Source organism: Pinus tabuliformis, chromosome 8, assembly GCF_031772625.1.
Source record: "Pinus tabuliformis cultivar Carrire ecotype Pingquan chromosome 8, CPIR1, whole genome shotgun sequence".
Taxonomy (NCBI): Eukaryota; Viridiplantae; Streptophyta; class Pinopsida; order Pinales; family Pinaceae; genus Pinus; species Pinus tabuliformis.
This window is the reverse complement of record NC_142294.1, coordinates 1042541316-1042559297: the sequence shown is the minus strand read 5'-3', so window position 1 is coordinate 1042559297 and position 17982 is coordinate 1042541316. Positions and strand designations below refer to the sequence as shown.

At 42.0% G+C, this 17982-nt stretch overlaps 1 protein-coding gene across 3 annotated transcripts in view; it reads left to right on the top strand.

Annotated features, from left to right (window-relative positions):
- Window positions 1–17982, top strand: part of LOC149238917 (2-dehydro-3-deoxyphosphooctonate aldolase 1-like) — a 459022-nt gene that overhangs the window by 386697 nt on the left and 54343 nt on the right. For all 3 annotated transcript variants that reach the window (XM_089373239.1, XM_089373240.1, XM_089373238.1), the window contains one exon: window positions 2918–3016. In XM_089373239.1, coding sequence (XP_089229365.1) covers window positions 2918–3016 — 99 coding nt within the window. The remainder of the gene's footprint in view (window positions 1–2917; window positions 3017–17982) is intronic.

Sequence of the window (17982 nt, the reverse complement as noted above, 5' to 3'; positions counted from 1 at the left end):
CATGTCATGACTCCTCCTCCATCACTGCATCTGCACAAAACATTGTAGATATCCTATTGAAATCAATCGAAGATGTTGGTCCGAATAATGTGGTTCAAGTGATCACAGATAATGCAGCAAATTGTAAGGCAGCAGGAAAAATTATTGAGCGTACTCATCCACACGTCTTTTGCTCTGGGTGCCAGGTTCACACATTGAACCTTTTGATGCATGATATTGTGAAACACAAAAAATGTGGGTGGATTGTTGAGGTTTACAGGAGAGGGAAGCAACTCATTAAATTCATCACAGGGCATACAAGGGTAAACTACTTCTATGGCACTTACTCCAAGTTGCAATTGCTTAAAATTGCAAAGACAAGATTTGCTAGTTATTACTTCACCTTTAGGTGGCTAGTGAAGGTGAGACAAGCTTTAACTAATCTGGTGTGTGCTGAAACATGGGATGAAATTAACACTGACATAGATGGTGCTAATGCAGTGAAGGACACTGTTCTTGACAGTTACTTTTGGGGACAGGTTAAATATGTTTTGCAATTCACCAAACCAATTTATTACATGATCAAGTTTGCAGATTCAGATCGACCAGTAATTGGGGACGTGTATGAGCAAATGGATAGCATGTTGGGGCAGATTAAAGACATTGTTGAGCCTAGAGATACCACCTTGTACAATTATATTCGTGTAGAGGTGGAAAACTGATGGGAAATGCTAAATGTTCCATTGCATGCATTAGTATATCTTTTGACACCTAAATACTATCATCCATCATGGCTTTCAACACCAGCACCTGGGGGGGGAAGCAGGAGAAAACCACACCAAGATCAAGAGGTTCACAAAAAATATATGGCTGCATTGAGTAAATTAATCCCTGATGAGGAGGAGGCTGCATTGGTAAGGAGACAGATGAGCAACTATATGCTCAACACTGGTCCATTTGGGAGCATGCATGCAATTAAAGATCGAGAGACTTTTTCTGCTCTTGAGTGGTGGAACATGCATGGAGGGGGTACTCCACTTCTACAGAGTTTGGCATTGCGGGTGCTATCACAGGTGGTAAACACTTCTTCTGCAGAGAGGTGTTGGAGCTCTTATTCTTTCATCCACAATGTTAAAAGGAACAGGTTGAATTTAGACCGGGCAGAGAGCTTGGTTTATGTTCATTACAACTTGCGATTGTTGTCCCATTACTGTGAAGATGCAAAGTCTAATAAAGACTTGTTGATTTGGGACAAGAATCCAGAGGAGCCCAATTTGGAGGATGGAGTGTTGCGATTAGAGAAATTAGAGGATGCTCTTATCCAGGTATGTCCATTGTGGTATGAATTTTCCAATTTTCCCTTATAAAGCATTTCTCTAATTCATGTTTTTAATTTTTTTGTTAACTAGTGTTTTTTTTTTTGCATGAATTTTTTGAGCGGTTCTAGGATGATGATGACCGTGTTGATATGCCACCCCCACCCCCATCTGGTCCCTTGGTTCCTAGGTTCCATGGTTCAACACCAACAACATGGGGTTCTTCTTCATCAGTTTTAGTGCCACGACTTCCACAGGCACCATCTTCTTCATTGCCACCACGTGGAGGTCTGCCACCACGTTATATTCGTGGTGGAAGGAGGAGAGATTAGTAGATATATTCACAATCTACTAATTTTTGTCATAGATTACTCATTAGACTTGTAATTTGAATTTTGAATCTTTTTGGCTTGGCAGTGACCAAGTGACATATTTTGTAAACATTATTATTTGAATTTTGGACATGACAAATGTTGACAGTTGCTCACTTGCTAGATAAATCATAATATGCTCTATGTTTTATGTTTTATAATATGCTTAAATGTTTTATGTTTTATAATATGCTTAAAAATTTGATGTATGTTTGTAATAGCTAGAATATAGATGATTGTTGTACATACTAGTAACTACAATGGAATCATGGATGCCATATCTATCTTGATTTATGCAAAAATATGCATGATTTCATGTCTTCTACAGTTAATTTGGTATTTGGGATGTTTGTTTTGAGTATAAATGCAAAAAAATATAAATATATATATATATATATATATATATATATATATAGCAGACGCTTCCGCAGACGCATCGCTTCCTAGATTTTTGGAAAATGACGCTTCGGCGTTCCTGCTTCCAAAAAATGCTTCCGCTTCGCTCCCGCTTCGTGCAACATTGAGTTTAGTAAACAATTACGTAGAGATTTAGTGACTCCCCATGTAAAGGGCCTTGATACTGATAGCCAAGCAGCAGAAGTCATCCCCTGATATGTCCCATGTAGCCTTGTAGAACTCACAAGGTAACCCATCCAACCCCAACAACTTCCCATTCTAAATGGAGCTGAGTGCAGCAAAAGGATCCTTCCTCGATAAACCACTGTATGGCCTCTCACAGTCCACAATTGACATTATGGGAATCACCTTATAACAAGAATTGCTAGCGGCCAGCACACTGTCTATCAAAGCATAATTGGACAAAATATTCTGAAAATGTAAACTGAATGGTTTTTCCACAATTTTTCCCACTGTGGGTTATTGGAAATGCACATTGTCTAAGTTGGAAATTGGCAAAATCCACCTTCATGTAATTGTTTCTGCTCTTCATTTAAAAATGATGCTCTCTTCATTTAAAACTGAGGCTGTCTTCTAAAAGGCATCCTTTTATGCTTGATTTACATTTATTCCTGGAATGTATTTTTTGTATTACTCTCAAACTATATCCAGGGGATTGTTAAAACCTACATATGCTTTTCTTGTAGATAGTTAACTAGCCACGGTTGATTATATGTTTTTATACAAGTTTGACATGGACAATAGTAAGTGGGAATCAATGAATTTAATAAGTTTTCTATCTTATCATATATTTGTGTAGAAAATTCTTATTTTCATTTGACTCTGGTCTACCAGCTTGAAGGTGGAGGAGTTGCAAGCGGGGGCCTGCGGGAATTGATACCTTGTATTGCCAGGACTTGTGTAGCAGTAGGGGTTGATGGCATTTTTATGGAGGTACATATTCTTAAATAATACTTGTAGACAAGATTATTAGCTTTTCGACTGTAATTTGCAATAGCTTAATGAATCCTAACATGTGCCCATCCATTATGTTTATATTGACCTTGTGTATCCAAATTCCTAGATTCTTAAACAATGCAAACCATTATCTTACATATGGTATCATATAAAAATTGGAAATATAACCTTGAAGGTCTGAATCTGATCTGAACACAGTTGGATTTAGGAAGTGCAAATATAATTATAAGCTTTTTTTATTTCTGCAAAAGAAAGTTGTTGGATAAATTCCTAGTTCTCATTGTGGTGTGGAAACACTCCATAGCTGTGAATTCACATTGTTACTACCTAAACTAGCATCTGAGGGAAAAGTCCAACCACATGTGCCACTTTGGGTTAACGGAAGGGACTCATGTCCTGTCACCTCAACCAAATTTCTCCTCTTTTGACCGGCTCTCAAAGGCCAAGTGGGCTGTCTCTAGTCTATTAATAATAGTGCTCAAGTAAATTCTGTTTAGTAAATTAATTTATGACAGTTTATGATTTTTACTTCAATATATGAATCTCACAAATATGTAACAATGTAAATGATTTCAACAAAATAATGAATCAATGCTTCAAGATAGTGCTTTATGAGAATGATGATATGCCACAATCATCCACTTATATACGTCATTGATGGATTAGTGCCAAATCTTGTTTGTAAAGTATGCAAGAAAGCAGATTTAGATTTGCATTAGTTTGATTAACATCTCAAAAAAACAGTACATAGAAGTAGCTACGAAAAAAACCACTCTAAGCCAATTTAGAACATAAGATGAAATTGTTCAACACCAATTGACCTTATCTGATGTGCTTTTAGGAGCAAATCCATAATGTGCTTGATTAATGGAAAGCTCAAGGGGAAACTTAGCCTGTTCTTAGGGACAAGGGCTCTAGTATAAGCTCTACCAGGGTTATTGGGATTCACAAAGGAATATTGGTATAAACTCACAGGGCAATCTTCCCAAGCTTTAGTGCATAATGATATTAAGCCTAGTGAGCTATGGCATAGAAGATATGCACACCTTCATTATAAAGCCTTGCCAGCTTTGAAGCAGATTGTTTTAGGTGTACCAGATTTGCAAATGGATCATAATTGTGTGTGTAAGGGATGTGCTCTTGGAAAGAATGTTAAGAAACCCTTTCCAAATACTGAACATAGGCCAAAGAGATTTTGGATCGAGTCCACTCTGATGTGTGTGACCCTATGTTGATGAAATCTCTTGGAGGCACTCTAGAGTCCATACTATATATTCTTTATTGATGACTTCTCTCGCAAGACTTGGATCTATCTCATGAAGTCAAAAGATGAAGTTTTCAGAGTGCTCCAAGAACTCAAAGTTGAAGTGGAGAATCAAACAAGGAAGAGAATCAAGATCCTGAGATCAAATAATGGAGGAGAGTACACCTCCAAGGAACTCATTGCCTTCTGTAAGGAATCTGGGATTAAGAGGGAGTTGATAGTTCCCTATAATCCTCAACAGAATGGAGTGGCCAAAAGAAAGAACAGATCTATCGAAGAGTCTATGAAGGCAATGATGCATGATCAAGATGTACCAATGTTCTTGTGGGGAGAAGCAACCAAGATAGTTGTTTACATTTTGAATAGAAGTCATCATAAAATTATGGAAGACAAAACCCTTGAAGAAGCATTCACCGGTTAGAAACCATAGGTTGATCATATGAAAATCTTTGGTTGTCTAGTGTTCATACATGTACCCAAGGAGAAGAGAAATAAGCTAGATAGAGCCTTCCAGAAAGAAGGGCATATTCATTAGGAATAGTGAATCATCAGAAGCCTATAAGACATATGTTCCAAGGAAACAACAGGTTGAACTAAGTAGAGATGTGACTTTTGATGAAGATGTTGCTCACTGGAAATCCAGAGAAGAACAATCTGACACTAAAGATGAAGAAAGGAAGCATGTGGCTCCAATGGAAGAGGTTACAGGTCCTCCCATGTCCCCAAGTCATTCGGAAGACCATGAAATTCTAGGACCTTGTGAACCGATGGATCCTATGGCTGTTGTAGAAAATAGACAAAGAATAGCTTGGCTCAAATCTATTTTGCAGGATGCAGAAGAACATGCCGCTACATGAGGCACCTTCAAGGAATCTAAGAGACCGAAGAGGTATTCTGGTTATGCAGCGTTAATGACTAAGTTGATTGATTTCGAATGTTCTGACTTCAAGGAAGCAACCACTCAACAAGTGTGGAGGGATGCAATGATGGAAGAACGCCAATCTATTGTGAAGAACGATTCTTGGGAGATTGTTCCAAGACTTGAAGGAAAGTCTTGGGTAACCTCCAAGTGGATATATAAGCTCAACCATGCAACTAATCTCCATGCAAATCATCTTGGGGACCCCCCTTTTGTGTTTGGGGCACAAAATGGGTCTCATGGTTCTCTTGGTGATAGAATAGACTGGTTCTACTCCAACATTGAGGGCTTGGAGGATGGTGCTATCCCTCCCATGTCTCAAGGTGTAACGTCCCAAACGGGATATTTTGCTAAATTTGCAGAAATTTACTCACCCAAAAATTTCACCATAAAATCAACATTCTATTAACAGAAGATTGCCATGTAAAATAAAACAAATAGAGCACTACAATTCAATAACACAATGAACAAGAAATTTCTCAGCTTTTATTATAATGGGTAAACTGGGGTTACATGCACATACAACTAAAATAGTTGAGCTGAGAAGCTAGCTTCCAAGATTATCTGCTGCACTACTATGGTGGGCCTCCAAACTGAACTGAATTGCACTGCTGAGCTCTCCTGTGAATTTTGGATGAATTCACCAAGGGGAGATGGGTACTCGCCTAATCTTGCTAAATCACCCAAGGGTTTCTGTCTTGGGGCTACTGTTGAAGTAGAGAACCAGGTCCTCAACATCTCATACAAGAAGAAATACCAAATCCAAAATGTCCTCCAATGGCCTCGTCCTCCTCTTTTATAGATCTGATGGACTCCTATTTTATTATTATTTTAATCGTGGAGCACTTTTCCCTCATTTATTTCAATTAAACTATTATTTTTAATGCGGGAAAAGGGTAAATTAGCTACCATGTCTCCTTAGGTCACTGAAACTCACATCTAACCATCCCATACTATAGATTTTCTCGTTCTAGTTCCAACGAGATATTACACTAAGGTGTTCTGTCAAGTATTCCTCTTGGAATTCCACCTTAAGCGTAATTAATTGAGTCAGGTCCAATAATAACTCTTTTTTTGAAAGTTGTTGGAATGCGCCAAAATGAAAGGCAAACTATGCGAATGATGGAATATACAAAGCGAATGCCATTAGAACTCATAGAAACTTCTAAAAACCCCTCCAAAAGCCCTTGGGCCTGCTGATGACACCAACCTACACCTGTGACCTGTCTGCCTACAACTTTGAAAGTCCATCCTAACCCATGTCATAACGAACACCAGAAAAATTAACATTACAAATCCTCTCGCCCCAAGATTGCTTTTCGTCAAGCAATCCAAAGTTGTGGAACAATTTGGTAGCCCAACGCAATTGAGACCCAATGCTCGGATCCCATACAAACCACTAGGTGATGCTCTTCCTCTGTGTCAACCCATCATGAATGGACCCTTCAATGCCCGAATCCCAAATTGATCTTTGGCTGTTCCTGTCATCAACCAATCGTCTCAGATCCCAATACCACCATGGCCAGTCATCACCCAAGTCCCATGGCTCAAACTTTGCTCTGTCTCTGGATATAGTTGTTGCTCCATAAAGCGAATGCCAACTCATCAACTCTCTCCAATCCGACCTCTGGCATAGGCCGAGGTCAATCCCACTCTGTTGATGCTGGGCTAGTGCTACTGAAATACTGATGAACTGTCAGTCCACATCCCACTGCCCATTGAAACATGTAGTAACCCTCTCATCTAAGCACCCCTATTGTACTGTGCCCCAGACTAAGGTTGATACCCCATCAAAAGGATACCAACTCATGATCTCTCGCCAATCCATCCCATGGGAAGGATTAGATGCATAGGCACCTATATATGTGATAAGTCCCCTATGTTGCACCATGCCCCACTCATGCAACCCTGCCTGGTCAATCAACAATATCTACCGAGAAAACCCTGCCTCTCTCCCTGTAATGTGTATAAGTGGCCAAACTATGTTACAAGCCCTATCTATGTACTCTTGGAGAGGGTTGCTCCCTGAAAGTACTGCAGCTCTGTGAGCTGCCTGCGCATCTACCCGCACCTCATTAGTGGGTCGACGCAAAGAGGGATGCACCACCATCTCCAACAACTCCACCCTCTGATCGAAAACTCCATGCTCCTACCGTCTACTAGCCTCCTACAAAACTACCCTGTCAAGCTCCAGCACCTCCTGACGACAAGTGTTTGCACATACTACCACCCTGTTGGCTGTCTGTACATTTGTCCACTCCTCATCAATGGCTGACCCCAAGGATGTCTGCTCATCCTCCTCCATCATGGGCTCGACATGAGCCATCAACTGACTCTCCAAAAATGGCCTATCATGCATACCATGCTCCACTATGTGTTGCTCATGTTGAATCAGAATAAGCTGCTACCCATCAATCTCCTCTACCAAACATGGTTGCATCTCTAAGTTGTTGTCAACAACTCCCCCTAACTGCTCATGCTCCTCATAGGTGTCCATGGACTCAACTATAGAAGAAGAACCCTCATCCTGAAAGTTAGAAGGAATCTCCTCTTGATCTCCCCCTGTCGTCTCCTCGGTGTCACCCATGCATGAGTGGTTAGGTCCCCATGGTCCCTTGCAGATGAAGCAAAGACCCTTCCTCCTCAACTCATTCTTGTTGCATGATCCATCAAACCTGAGTAACTCCTCCCTTGTCAATTGTCTCCTGAATATCCCAATGTTCTTCTCAACCGACCTTTTGGCTAGTTCATAAGCAACAAGTGAGATCGACTATTCCTTTCTCCAAATGGCCAACAATTCAGATTGCACCTTCTTGCAAATGGCATGACAGTCTCCCATAATTGAAGATAAATGGACAACATGTTTGTTTTGACTGTGTTAGGATGATGTTTCTTAATGCTAAAGAAGCATCAAAACATCTGATGGATCAAGTTATCACACCCTAGATCAAACATGATTTCATATGTTCTAACCATGGCCATGATTTCTAGAACCTCAAGTTTCTTCCCAAAGGTAGAGCTTGCACTGTTGTCCATGTCCTGAAAAGTCTTTACTATCAGTCTGAAAACTCTCCTCATAACATCATCAGTGTAAGGAGCTATCGAGATTGTTAGTCTCATTATGTTACTGAGACAAGATGCAACTAGAATTCTAACCCCTTCACAAGGTTCCTCCAAGAACTTGTGTTGTATGAAGGCAAGAATAGCTGGTTTTAGAGCCCAAATTAGTTTCTCCCCTTCTAACTGACTCACTTCGGAGAGGAGTGCATCCAATTCATCTAATTTGAAAAGGACTTTCCATGTGATTTTCATGTGCTTCAAATTTGTTCCAAGTGCAAGGATTTTGTGTCCAATCTTTGATTCCTTCTACAAATATCTTTGTCGTTCCTTCTGAAGAAGGGCATAGATTCCACTTGAAAAGGCTTTGTTGTTCTGTTTGGGTGCATGAGGTTTCAAGGAACTGACTTCTGCATTGTTCAAGCTTTTCCATTTATTTAGGAGTTCTGTGAGTTCCTTCATGGTTTAGCCCAATGATGACAAGAACTTCTGCAATAATGAGGTCACTGTTTTTCTGAGTTCGTTGTATTTCTTAGTGAAGCATTTTAGCAAACAGTTTCACTATACACTGGAAATATGATGGATGCCCATATAATGTTTCATAAAGTTCAAGTATAGTTCGAGAGTGATATTCCCAAATTTGTTGAGAAACACTTTGCCCAGGTGCCAAATCCCGGATCAAACCCCCAAATGCATCAACTCGTCCAACCAGCAGTTGGCTCATGGAAATAATGAGTTGTTTTGACCATCATACAAGGTTAAGGCATGTCCAAGATCACCAACAGTGGTTCACGTCGTCCACACAGCCAACAGTAGATCCAAAATTATACCCCTCTAGTGACAGTATGCAGCCTCAATGCAAAGGTAAACTATGGCACTCGAATAGAAGTGAAACTTACTTCGTATTAGCAGCAACTCGACCTTCAATGAGGAGGCTACTACAGGCATCAGGAATATATTTCCAAGTGTGTCTTCAAATCTGGAACGCCAATTTAATGCTTGGTACCGAATCACAATCTGCTACAACATTGAGTATTAGAAATGAAGGCAGTTTGCTATGGTCTTGATGCTGGAATGAGGAATCACCACTATTCAGCCCACAATCAATATCACAAATAGATTGATCTCTCATGCCAACAAGAATGCATTCCGTAGTAACCAAGCCAACAGTGATCGAACAACTAATCACTCCTCCAGTGGCTTGGTTCAACTCGCACCATGCTCTATTCTCAAACCTTAGATATCCAAGGCTTTTCACCAAGAAGTATACAAACTAAAAAATTCCATGCCAACGCACCTTGTGCAAATATGGAAAATATACCAATGCATATGTAACAAATCAATGCTGCAACAATGCTCGGGCTACCCAGTTCAGGGTTGATTGAATTTGATCTAGGAGTTCTTTGTTGCAACAGGAACCCGTGCTTGGTCAAATATGAAGGCTCCAAATTGCATTCTCCACACAAGCTCTATCACCGTTATATCAAATTGATGCGTAGGTCGTCACTTGCGCTCATCACATGAACACTGCGATTTGTATAGATGTACTCTATCTCTGTATATACTCCAAAATATTTGTTTGCTGGATAGATGGGATACACATACCCCTTCATGTCCTAACAATTGGTTCGAGCAATGTGGCTACGATCCACCCCTTCTGTGTTCACCCAGGAATCGACCCTTGATCAATGAAGCTACTGCGATCTAATGGGCTCGGCCTTCCAAAATTATAACAGAACCCACGAATCAACTGCCGACGTGATTCGGGAATTGTTGAGGCGACCCACAGAAAGTAATATTCCAAACTGGATGCTTCACTCTTCGGTTTCACAACTCATATCTTATTTCGCTGTCTTGAATCTCAACCCACGCTTGAGGAACTCGCATTGTAGTCACCCATTTCAATCACAAACCCAAAATTAAAACTGACGTCCCATTGATGGTGAGCTCGACTCAGTCATTTCTATTGCTATTTTGACTTAATGGTTCGCTAGATAATTAGCTCCTTCAAATAATTTTAGCTTTGCTCCTTGGATAAAAATAATTTGGGCACCATATAATAAATTTGTACCTTTTGAATAAGTGCTCCCTCAAATATAATATTTTCAAAGACCCCCGGAAAAATCTTCGATGCCAACCATAAGTTTTACGAAGCCCCCTCAAAATTTGATCGATGGTAAATGTCATTCCAAATCAATGATTCAGTCACAAATAACATTTGCCTCTTTGGCAAAAAAAATTGGTCCCTCTATTTTACTTTTGGCCTTTATGAAATTTGACCCTTTATAATTTCTTCAAATCTCGTTCATAAACAATTTAATCAAAATGTTGTGTCCTTAATGCATTTTTCAAATTGTCAATTTGTCGGATAATTATTGAGTGAAAGACAATTTGGTAGAAAATTTGTCAGATAATTATTGAGCAAAAGACAATTTGGTAGAAAATTTGTCGAACGCTGAATAAGAAAAATTTGTTGAGTGAAAGGACTGAGTCTTTGGCTCCTTCGACAAAGTATATCTTCTGCAATAAACCCCCAGGCTGGCAGGAGAACCAATTCTGATACCACTGTAATGTCCCAAACATGATATTTTGCTAAATTTGCAGAAATTTACTCGACCCAAAATTTCACCGTAAAATCAACATTTTATTAATAGAAGATTGCCATGTAAAATAAAACAAATAGAGCATTGCAATTCAATAACACAATGAACAGGAAATTTCTCAGCGTTTATTATAATGGGTAAACTGGGGTTACATGCATATACAACCAAAATCCCTGAGCTGAGAAGCTGGCCTCCAAGATAATCTGCTACACTGCTATGCTGGCCCTCCAAACTGAATTGAACTGCATTGTTGAGCTCTCTTGTGAATTCTGGATGAATTCACCAAGGGGAATGGGTACTCGCCCAATCTCATTGAATCACCCGAGGGTTTACGACCTGGGGCTACTGCTGAAGTACAGAACCGAGTCCTCAACCTCTCATACAGGAAGAAATACCAAATCCAAGATGTCCTCCAATGGCCTCATCCTCCTCTTTTATAGATCTGATGGACTCCTATTTAATTATTAGTTTAGTCATGGCGCACTTTTCCCTCTTTTATTTCAATTAAACTATTCTTTTTAATGCGGAAAAGGGCACATTGGCCACCATGTCTCCTCAAGTCACTGAAACACACATCTAACCATCCCATCTTGTAGATTTTCTCGTTCTGGTTCCAATGAGCTATTACACTAAGGCGTTCTGTCAAGTATTCCTCCCAGAATTCCACCTTAAGTGTAATTAATTGAGTCAAGCCCTATGTTGCACGAAACTTATTGGAACCCAGCGTTTCAAGTTGTACCCGTACCTAAAACTCTGAAACCTGGCCGAAACTCGACCATCTTGTAATCATCTACGAGAGTTAATATAGACTTGTTTTTCCTTCTAAATTGTCATCTATGGGTCTTATTCCCCTTTTTCTTGAAAAGATAATGTGTTATTCACTATATATATATATATATATATATATATGACATTTTAGCTGACGTTTCAACCGACGTTTCCATTTTGGGAGGTGACATTTCTAAACGCACCCGTTTTGAAAACTCTGAAACGTTTTGGCGTTTTGTACAAATTAGGTCAGGCCCAATAATAACTTTGTTTTTTGAAAATTGTCAAAATGCACCGGAACGAAAGACGAACTATGTGGATGATGAAATATACCAAGCAAATGCCATTAGAACTGACCGAAACTCCTCAAAACCCTCCCAAAAGCCCTTGGGCCCGGTTATGATACCAACCTGCACCTGTGACCTGTCTGCCCCCAACTCTAAAAGCCCATCCTAACCATGTCATAAGGAACACCAAAAAAAGGAACATTACACAAGGGGTGAGACAAACCTCATCTGGGCCTTAGATCAATTGCCAAAAGATGTACATACTACTAAGCCGATTGGGGGAACATTGGTCCAAGTGCTGAATCTCATGAATAATGTGTGGTGAACCGCAAAATGCTGGGGTGTTGTAGGTGCCCATGGCATGCGTTGATGCTCTACAAGTGTGTAATATTCCTAATTAGCCATGGCTAATTGGAATATTCGATTTTGCTAAACTTTTGCCTTTTATAGTTATTTATAAATTAAAAAATGAGGAAAGGGGACATAACTCACTTTTAGAATAAAAAGTCACTTCCTAGTAGCACAACGTTGTGACTTAAAGGGGAGCCAAGGGGGGCCAAAGGGGGACGCAGACACATGGAGGGACTGCGTAGAAGGGAAGAAACATGTGGCAAGAGAGGAATTACATTGGAGGAGGTGAGCCTTGGGATTGAGAGAGGCAAAGGCTATAAAGGAGAGAGAAGCCCCCTCATTTTGATCATTCAGTTATGAGCATTTGTGATAGTCATTTCGACTTAGAGCACACTGGCTATTTAGCTAGTCTGCAACACTATTTAGTGCATTGAGTGTTTCCGTTCGGAGATATCACCCTTAGCCTCAGGGGACTTCGAGTGCCTGCTCTGGCAAGGTATTTCCATTGGCATTTCAGCAGTAGTTTCATCAGCATTTCAGCAGCGGTTTCATCAACATTTTGGAGGACTGTGCAGCACTGAGAGGGGTGACGCAGTGCTTTTTGGCAGGAGTTCTGGGTTGAGGGTTTGCAATAGGATTTGTGCTGAGAGATAGAGCAGAGGATCAACCCTTGCATATTGGAGAGCTTTGGCAGAGGTTCCAGGCAGATTTCTGGAGGGTTTCATTCAGTGGCAGCGTAGAGCATTGAGGGACTTCGCATAACCCCAAGGGGGTGATTTTCGGGGGTCGGCCATTTCAGAAAAGCTTCTTGGGTTTTTCTGGGTTTCTTGTGTAGAGTCCAATTCCAGAGTTTCAGCATTTTCTGAGGAGGGGAGCAGCCCCAAATCCTCATCTGATTTCTAGCAGCAACACGACAGTTCTCCAGCAGCTTGGACACAGTACAGTGAGGGGCCATTCCTTTGCTATTCTGAGTGTATTTCTTCACTTGCCTTGTGCAAGTCGAGGTGCCATCTTTCTGATCACCTCCTGTACTCATTCTATTACTCGGTATAATAAAATGGCTTAGCATTTCTCTCAGCATTTCTTGAGTATTTGCTTATGGTTATATTGTTATATGTTGCACCATTGTTATTTTTATCTCTTGAGCATTCTCGGCTATTATACCACTTGTGTGTTTTCTCCTATACTCTTAGACAGAGTCTAGAAAGGGCCAGGCAGCCTTCGGATCTCGTCCTCTTTTAGAGGCGACATATCTAGTAAATGCCTCCAAGTCCATCTCTGGTTGGAATTTGCTTGTGTTTGGGGAATATTCCTGATAAGGGATATTACAGTGGTATTAGAGCATAGATCTGGCTCAGCCTGTGGAGCTAGCAATCTATGACACCGGGGGAAAAACCCTACATCTGTTACAGAGGTCGGAGATACAGAGACATTGGGCGTAGGTTGGAGAACACTTACAGAGAGGGAGACTGTGTTCTAGTGGTGGACGCAGAACAGGAGGAGCCTGTGGTGGACGCAGAGCAGGAGGATCCGATGGCAGATGATGACGGGAAGAGATTTGCGGATATGCTCCTCAAATCAGTGCAGGATCTGTCGAGGCAGATTGAGGTGATGGGGTAGAGATTCACGGCAGTAGAGGCCAGACAGCGTGAGAGCCCACGGGTTTTCCAGGTTGGTGAGGGATCGGGCGCATCCCACCATTTGCCAGAGTAGCGTGATACTGCGCAGCAGGTGGCCTCACATGCCCCTACACGCTCTACCATGCCCACTTTCTTAGGAGCCGACACGGGGCTGTAGCCCAGTAGGAGGCAGAGCCTAGACATATGGGCGATTATTTTGCAGAGTACCAGGCCTATGGGTAGGAGTTCAGGGAAGCCCTTTCATTCAGAAATTTTGTTCAGCTCCAGCGGGATAGTAGACCCTGTGACCATCACAAAGGGTACCGCATTACCATGGTGGTGACACCCACCGTGCAGCAAGTAGATTCCACTTGCCAACGTTTGATGGTTCATCAAACAATTCGGCAAAGTCTTGGGTGGAGAAGCTAGATAGTTATTTCCAGCTTAACCAGATGTCGGACACAGAGGCCATCAAGGTGGCAACATTACATTTGGATGTTGAGGCCCAGGATTGGTGGTTTCTTGGGATGGTTACACTCGAGCACTCCACAGTGATGACATATGCTGAGTTTACTAGGAGATTGATGGAGCGATTTGATCGAAGGGATCCAGAGCAGCATTTTGTTGAACTGATGGGGCTCAAACAGACAGGGAGCCCAGAGACCTACATTGCAGATTTCTTGGGGGTCTCCGTGATGGTGCCAGACCTATCCACGGCGCAGAGGGTCTATATGTATGTTGAGGGGTTAGCAGAGCCACTTCGGGGTTTAGTTCGATCCATTAGACTAGCCACACTCTAGGATGCTATTAGCAGGACCCGGGACTTACAGGATGTCTTACCTAGGCCCCGGACACCTTACCCCCAGAGACAAACTTTTCAGTCTAAGGGGAAGGATGTGAGGATTCCACCTCCAAAGGGGAATCCAGGACGAGTACAGATTGACGATGATGCCAGGAGGGAGCTGAAGAAGAAGCGGTTGTGCTTCACCTGTCAGGAGCCGTGGGCACTAGGACATAGATGTGCTGCTAGCAAAGCACACTTTATTGAGGTCTTCTCTGAGAGCAGTGGAGAAGAGGATGATGAGGATGATGTGGAGGCAGGAGATAGCCATGCCGTATAGGGACCTTTGCCACCTCCACCGCCAGCAGCAGGTGGTGCATCTTTTGCACCCACTGGAGGGGCCCTTGCAGCATTGCGAGGAGTTCCCAAGTATCTGACGCTATGTGTACGGGGGATAGTACGTGGCCGCGAGCATCAGTTTTGGTTGACAGTGGGGCAACCCACAACTTCATCAATGCATAGATGGTTGAGCAGAGAGGTATACAGACAGAGAGCTTCGATGGGTTTTCAGTCTTGGTACCAGGAGATCAAACCATGATGTGTGCTCGTTATGTTCCAGAGCTTTCAGTAACGATGGGCACTTGCACATTGACTGACCACTTTTTCGTGGTCAATATTTCGGACACCAACTTGATACTGGGCGTTCAGTGGCTTATTACTCTAGGGAAGGTCAGGACGGATTGGAAGACCCTAGAGATGGAGTGGGCTGATGAGAAGACAGGGAGGCATGAGAAGATACAGGGACAGCACACATATCCGCCTCAAACTGTTTCGGCTCATTGGATGGAGGCAGTGTTTCGGAAGGAAGACATAGAGTGGGCAGTGGAGTTGCGTGCATCAGAGGCAGGAACTACAGGGCAGACGGTACATCTAGAGATACAGTCCATCCTTGTTTAGTATGCCATAGTGTTTGGGGAGATTCCACCAGGACAGTCACCGGATCGGGGGTTTGAGCACACCATCAAGCTTGAGCAGGGCATACAGGCAGTGATTACCACCCCCTATAGGCACCCCAAGGCCTATCGGGATGAGATTGAGCGGGCTATCCAGGAGTTGCTGGCTCTTGGGCACATATGACCGAGCACGAGTCCTTTTGCTTCTTCCATGGTATTGGTGAAGAAGAAGGACGATACATTGAGGATGTGCATTGACTACAGGGTCCTGAACAAGAAGACCCTGAAGAACAGGTACCCCATACCTAGGATCGATGAGTTGATGGACGAGTTGAGAGGAGCACGATTCTTCTCAAAGATTGATTTGAGATCTGGGTACCATCAGATTCGCGTGAGGGAGCAGGACGTTCCCAAGACCGCCTTCAGGTGTCACTATGGGCACTTTGAGTTCTTGGTTATGCCCTTTGGGCTAACCAACGCCCCCGCTACATTTCAATCCTGCATGAATCACATCTTCCGGAGTCACTTGAGAAAGTTTGTGTTGGTATTCTTTGATGATATTCTCATTTACAGTAGGACCTGGGAGGAGCATCTCCAACACATTGAGACAGTATTGCGTATCTTACAGGAGCGGCAGTCCTATGCCAAACTCTCCAGGTGTGAGTTTGGGTTAACGAAGATGTTGTATCTGGGACACATCATAGGGGTGGGCAGAGTGAGAGTCCACGAGGAGAAGGTCAGGGCCATCCGAGAATGGCCGGAGTCGAGAAACGTGACAGAACTCCGGGGATTCATTGGCATTTGTACTTACTATCGGAAGTTCGTCAAGAGTTTCTTCCAGCTTGCTGTACCCTTGACAGATTTGACGAGGAAGGGGGCTTTCAGTTGGTCGGATATAGCACGGCAAGCCTTTGACAAGCTCAAGGAGGTTATGAGCAGTTACCCAATGCTTGCATTGCCAGATTTCGCGCAGCCATTCGTTTTGGAGTGTGACACGTCGGGAGAGGGGATCGGCGCAGTATTGATGCAGGGAGGTCACCTTATAGCCTAAGTCACAGGACATGTCCTCCAAGGTCCCGTGTCCCGTATTTTACGTATTGGACACGAAAACGACCCTAAAACGTGTCAAAAACGTTTTTCATCGTGTCCTGTAAAATGTAAAACGTATTCGCCAGTTTTCGTCATGTCCTGCATCTGGAAAACGCGTATTCCATTGATAGAAAATGTTGCCTACATAAGCTGCAATTTTTTTTGAAAGAAACAAATAATTTTTGAGTGGGGAAGCTTAATGATCAAGTCTAGGCCCTAGTATTGATATGTTATTCATGGTAATGTTAAATTCTTAAATTTATTCTTAAATGTTATTCATGGAGAATGTCACTTTTACTTAAATTTTTAACATTACCATGAAATGACTCAGGATGTCTGAGAGTGGTTCCGACCTCATTGGATTTCATATGGAGAAAGTAGAATTTTAGATTTCATTCTAAATGCAGCAGACTTATCAGTTTTTCAGGATTTCAGGGTTGGGAGATTGTAATGTTTCCAGGTGACACCACCTGCCCGGGCTACCCCTGCCACCAGTAGAGGACGTGGTCTACCTCCTATAGCTCCTACTTCTAGTTCTTCAGCTTCTAGAGCATAGCAAACTCCATTGCGAACTCCACCAACACCAACATCTACATCTAGAGGGAAAGGGAAAGCTGTGGCATTTTCTCGCAAGAGGGGTAGAGGAAATCAATAGGATTAGACTTTAGTTATTTTCTTATGTGCTTGTAAGTTGTACATGAACAATGAACATTGAATATTCAAGAATCAAGACCAAGCATATCACATTCTAATTTCTAAATAGTAAATTTTGATTCTATTTATTTTTTTAAAGTGAACTATGAACTTTGAGAAGTAATTATATTTTAATTTGATTAGATAAGTTGCAACCTGCAATTTAATATGGATAAAAAACTATATTTCGGTGTGTATATATATATATATACACATTTATTTATTTATTAAATATATATAAAATGTGTCCCCCATGTCCTGTTTCCAGGTTGCTGCGTTTCGTATTGAATACTCGTATTTACGTGTCCTCTGTGTCTCATATCCTCGTGTCATGTGACTTAGCTTATAGCCTATGAGAACCAGAAGCTCCTCCTGCACGAGAGGTTGTATCCTATATACGATAAGGAGATGCTGGCCATCATGCATGCATTGGCCAAGTTCCGGCAGTATTTGGTAGGTAACAGGTTCAGTGTGAGGACTGACCACAACAGCCTCAGGTTCTTTTTGGAGCAGAAGCAGCTACAGGAGAGGCAACAGAAGTGGATCAATAAGATCCAA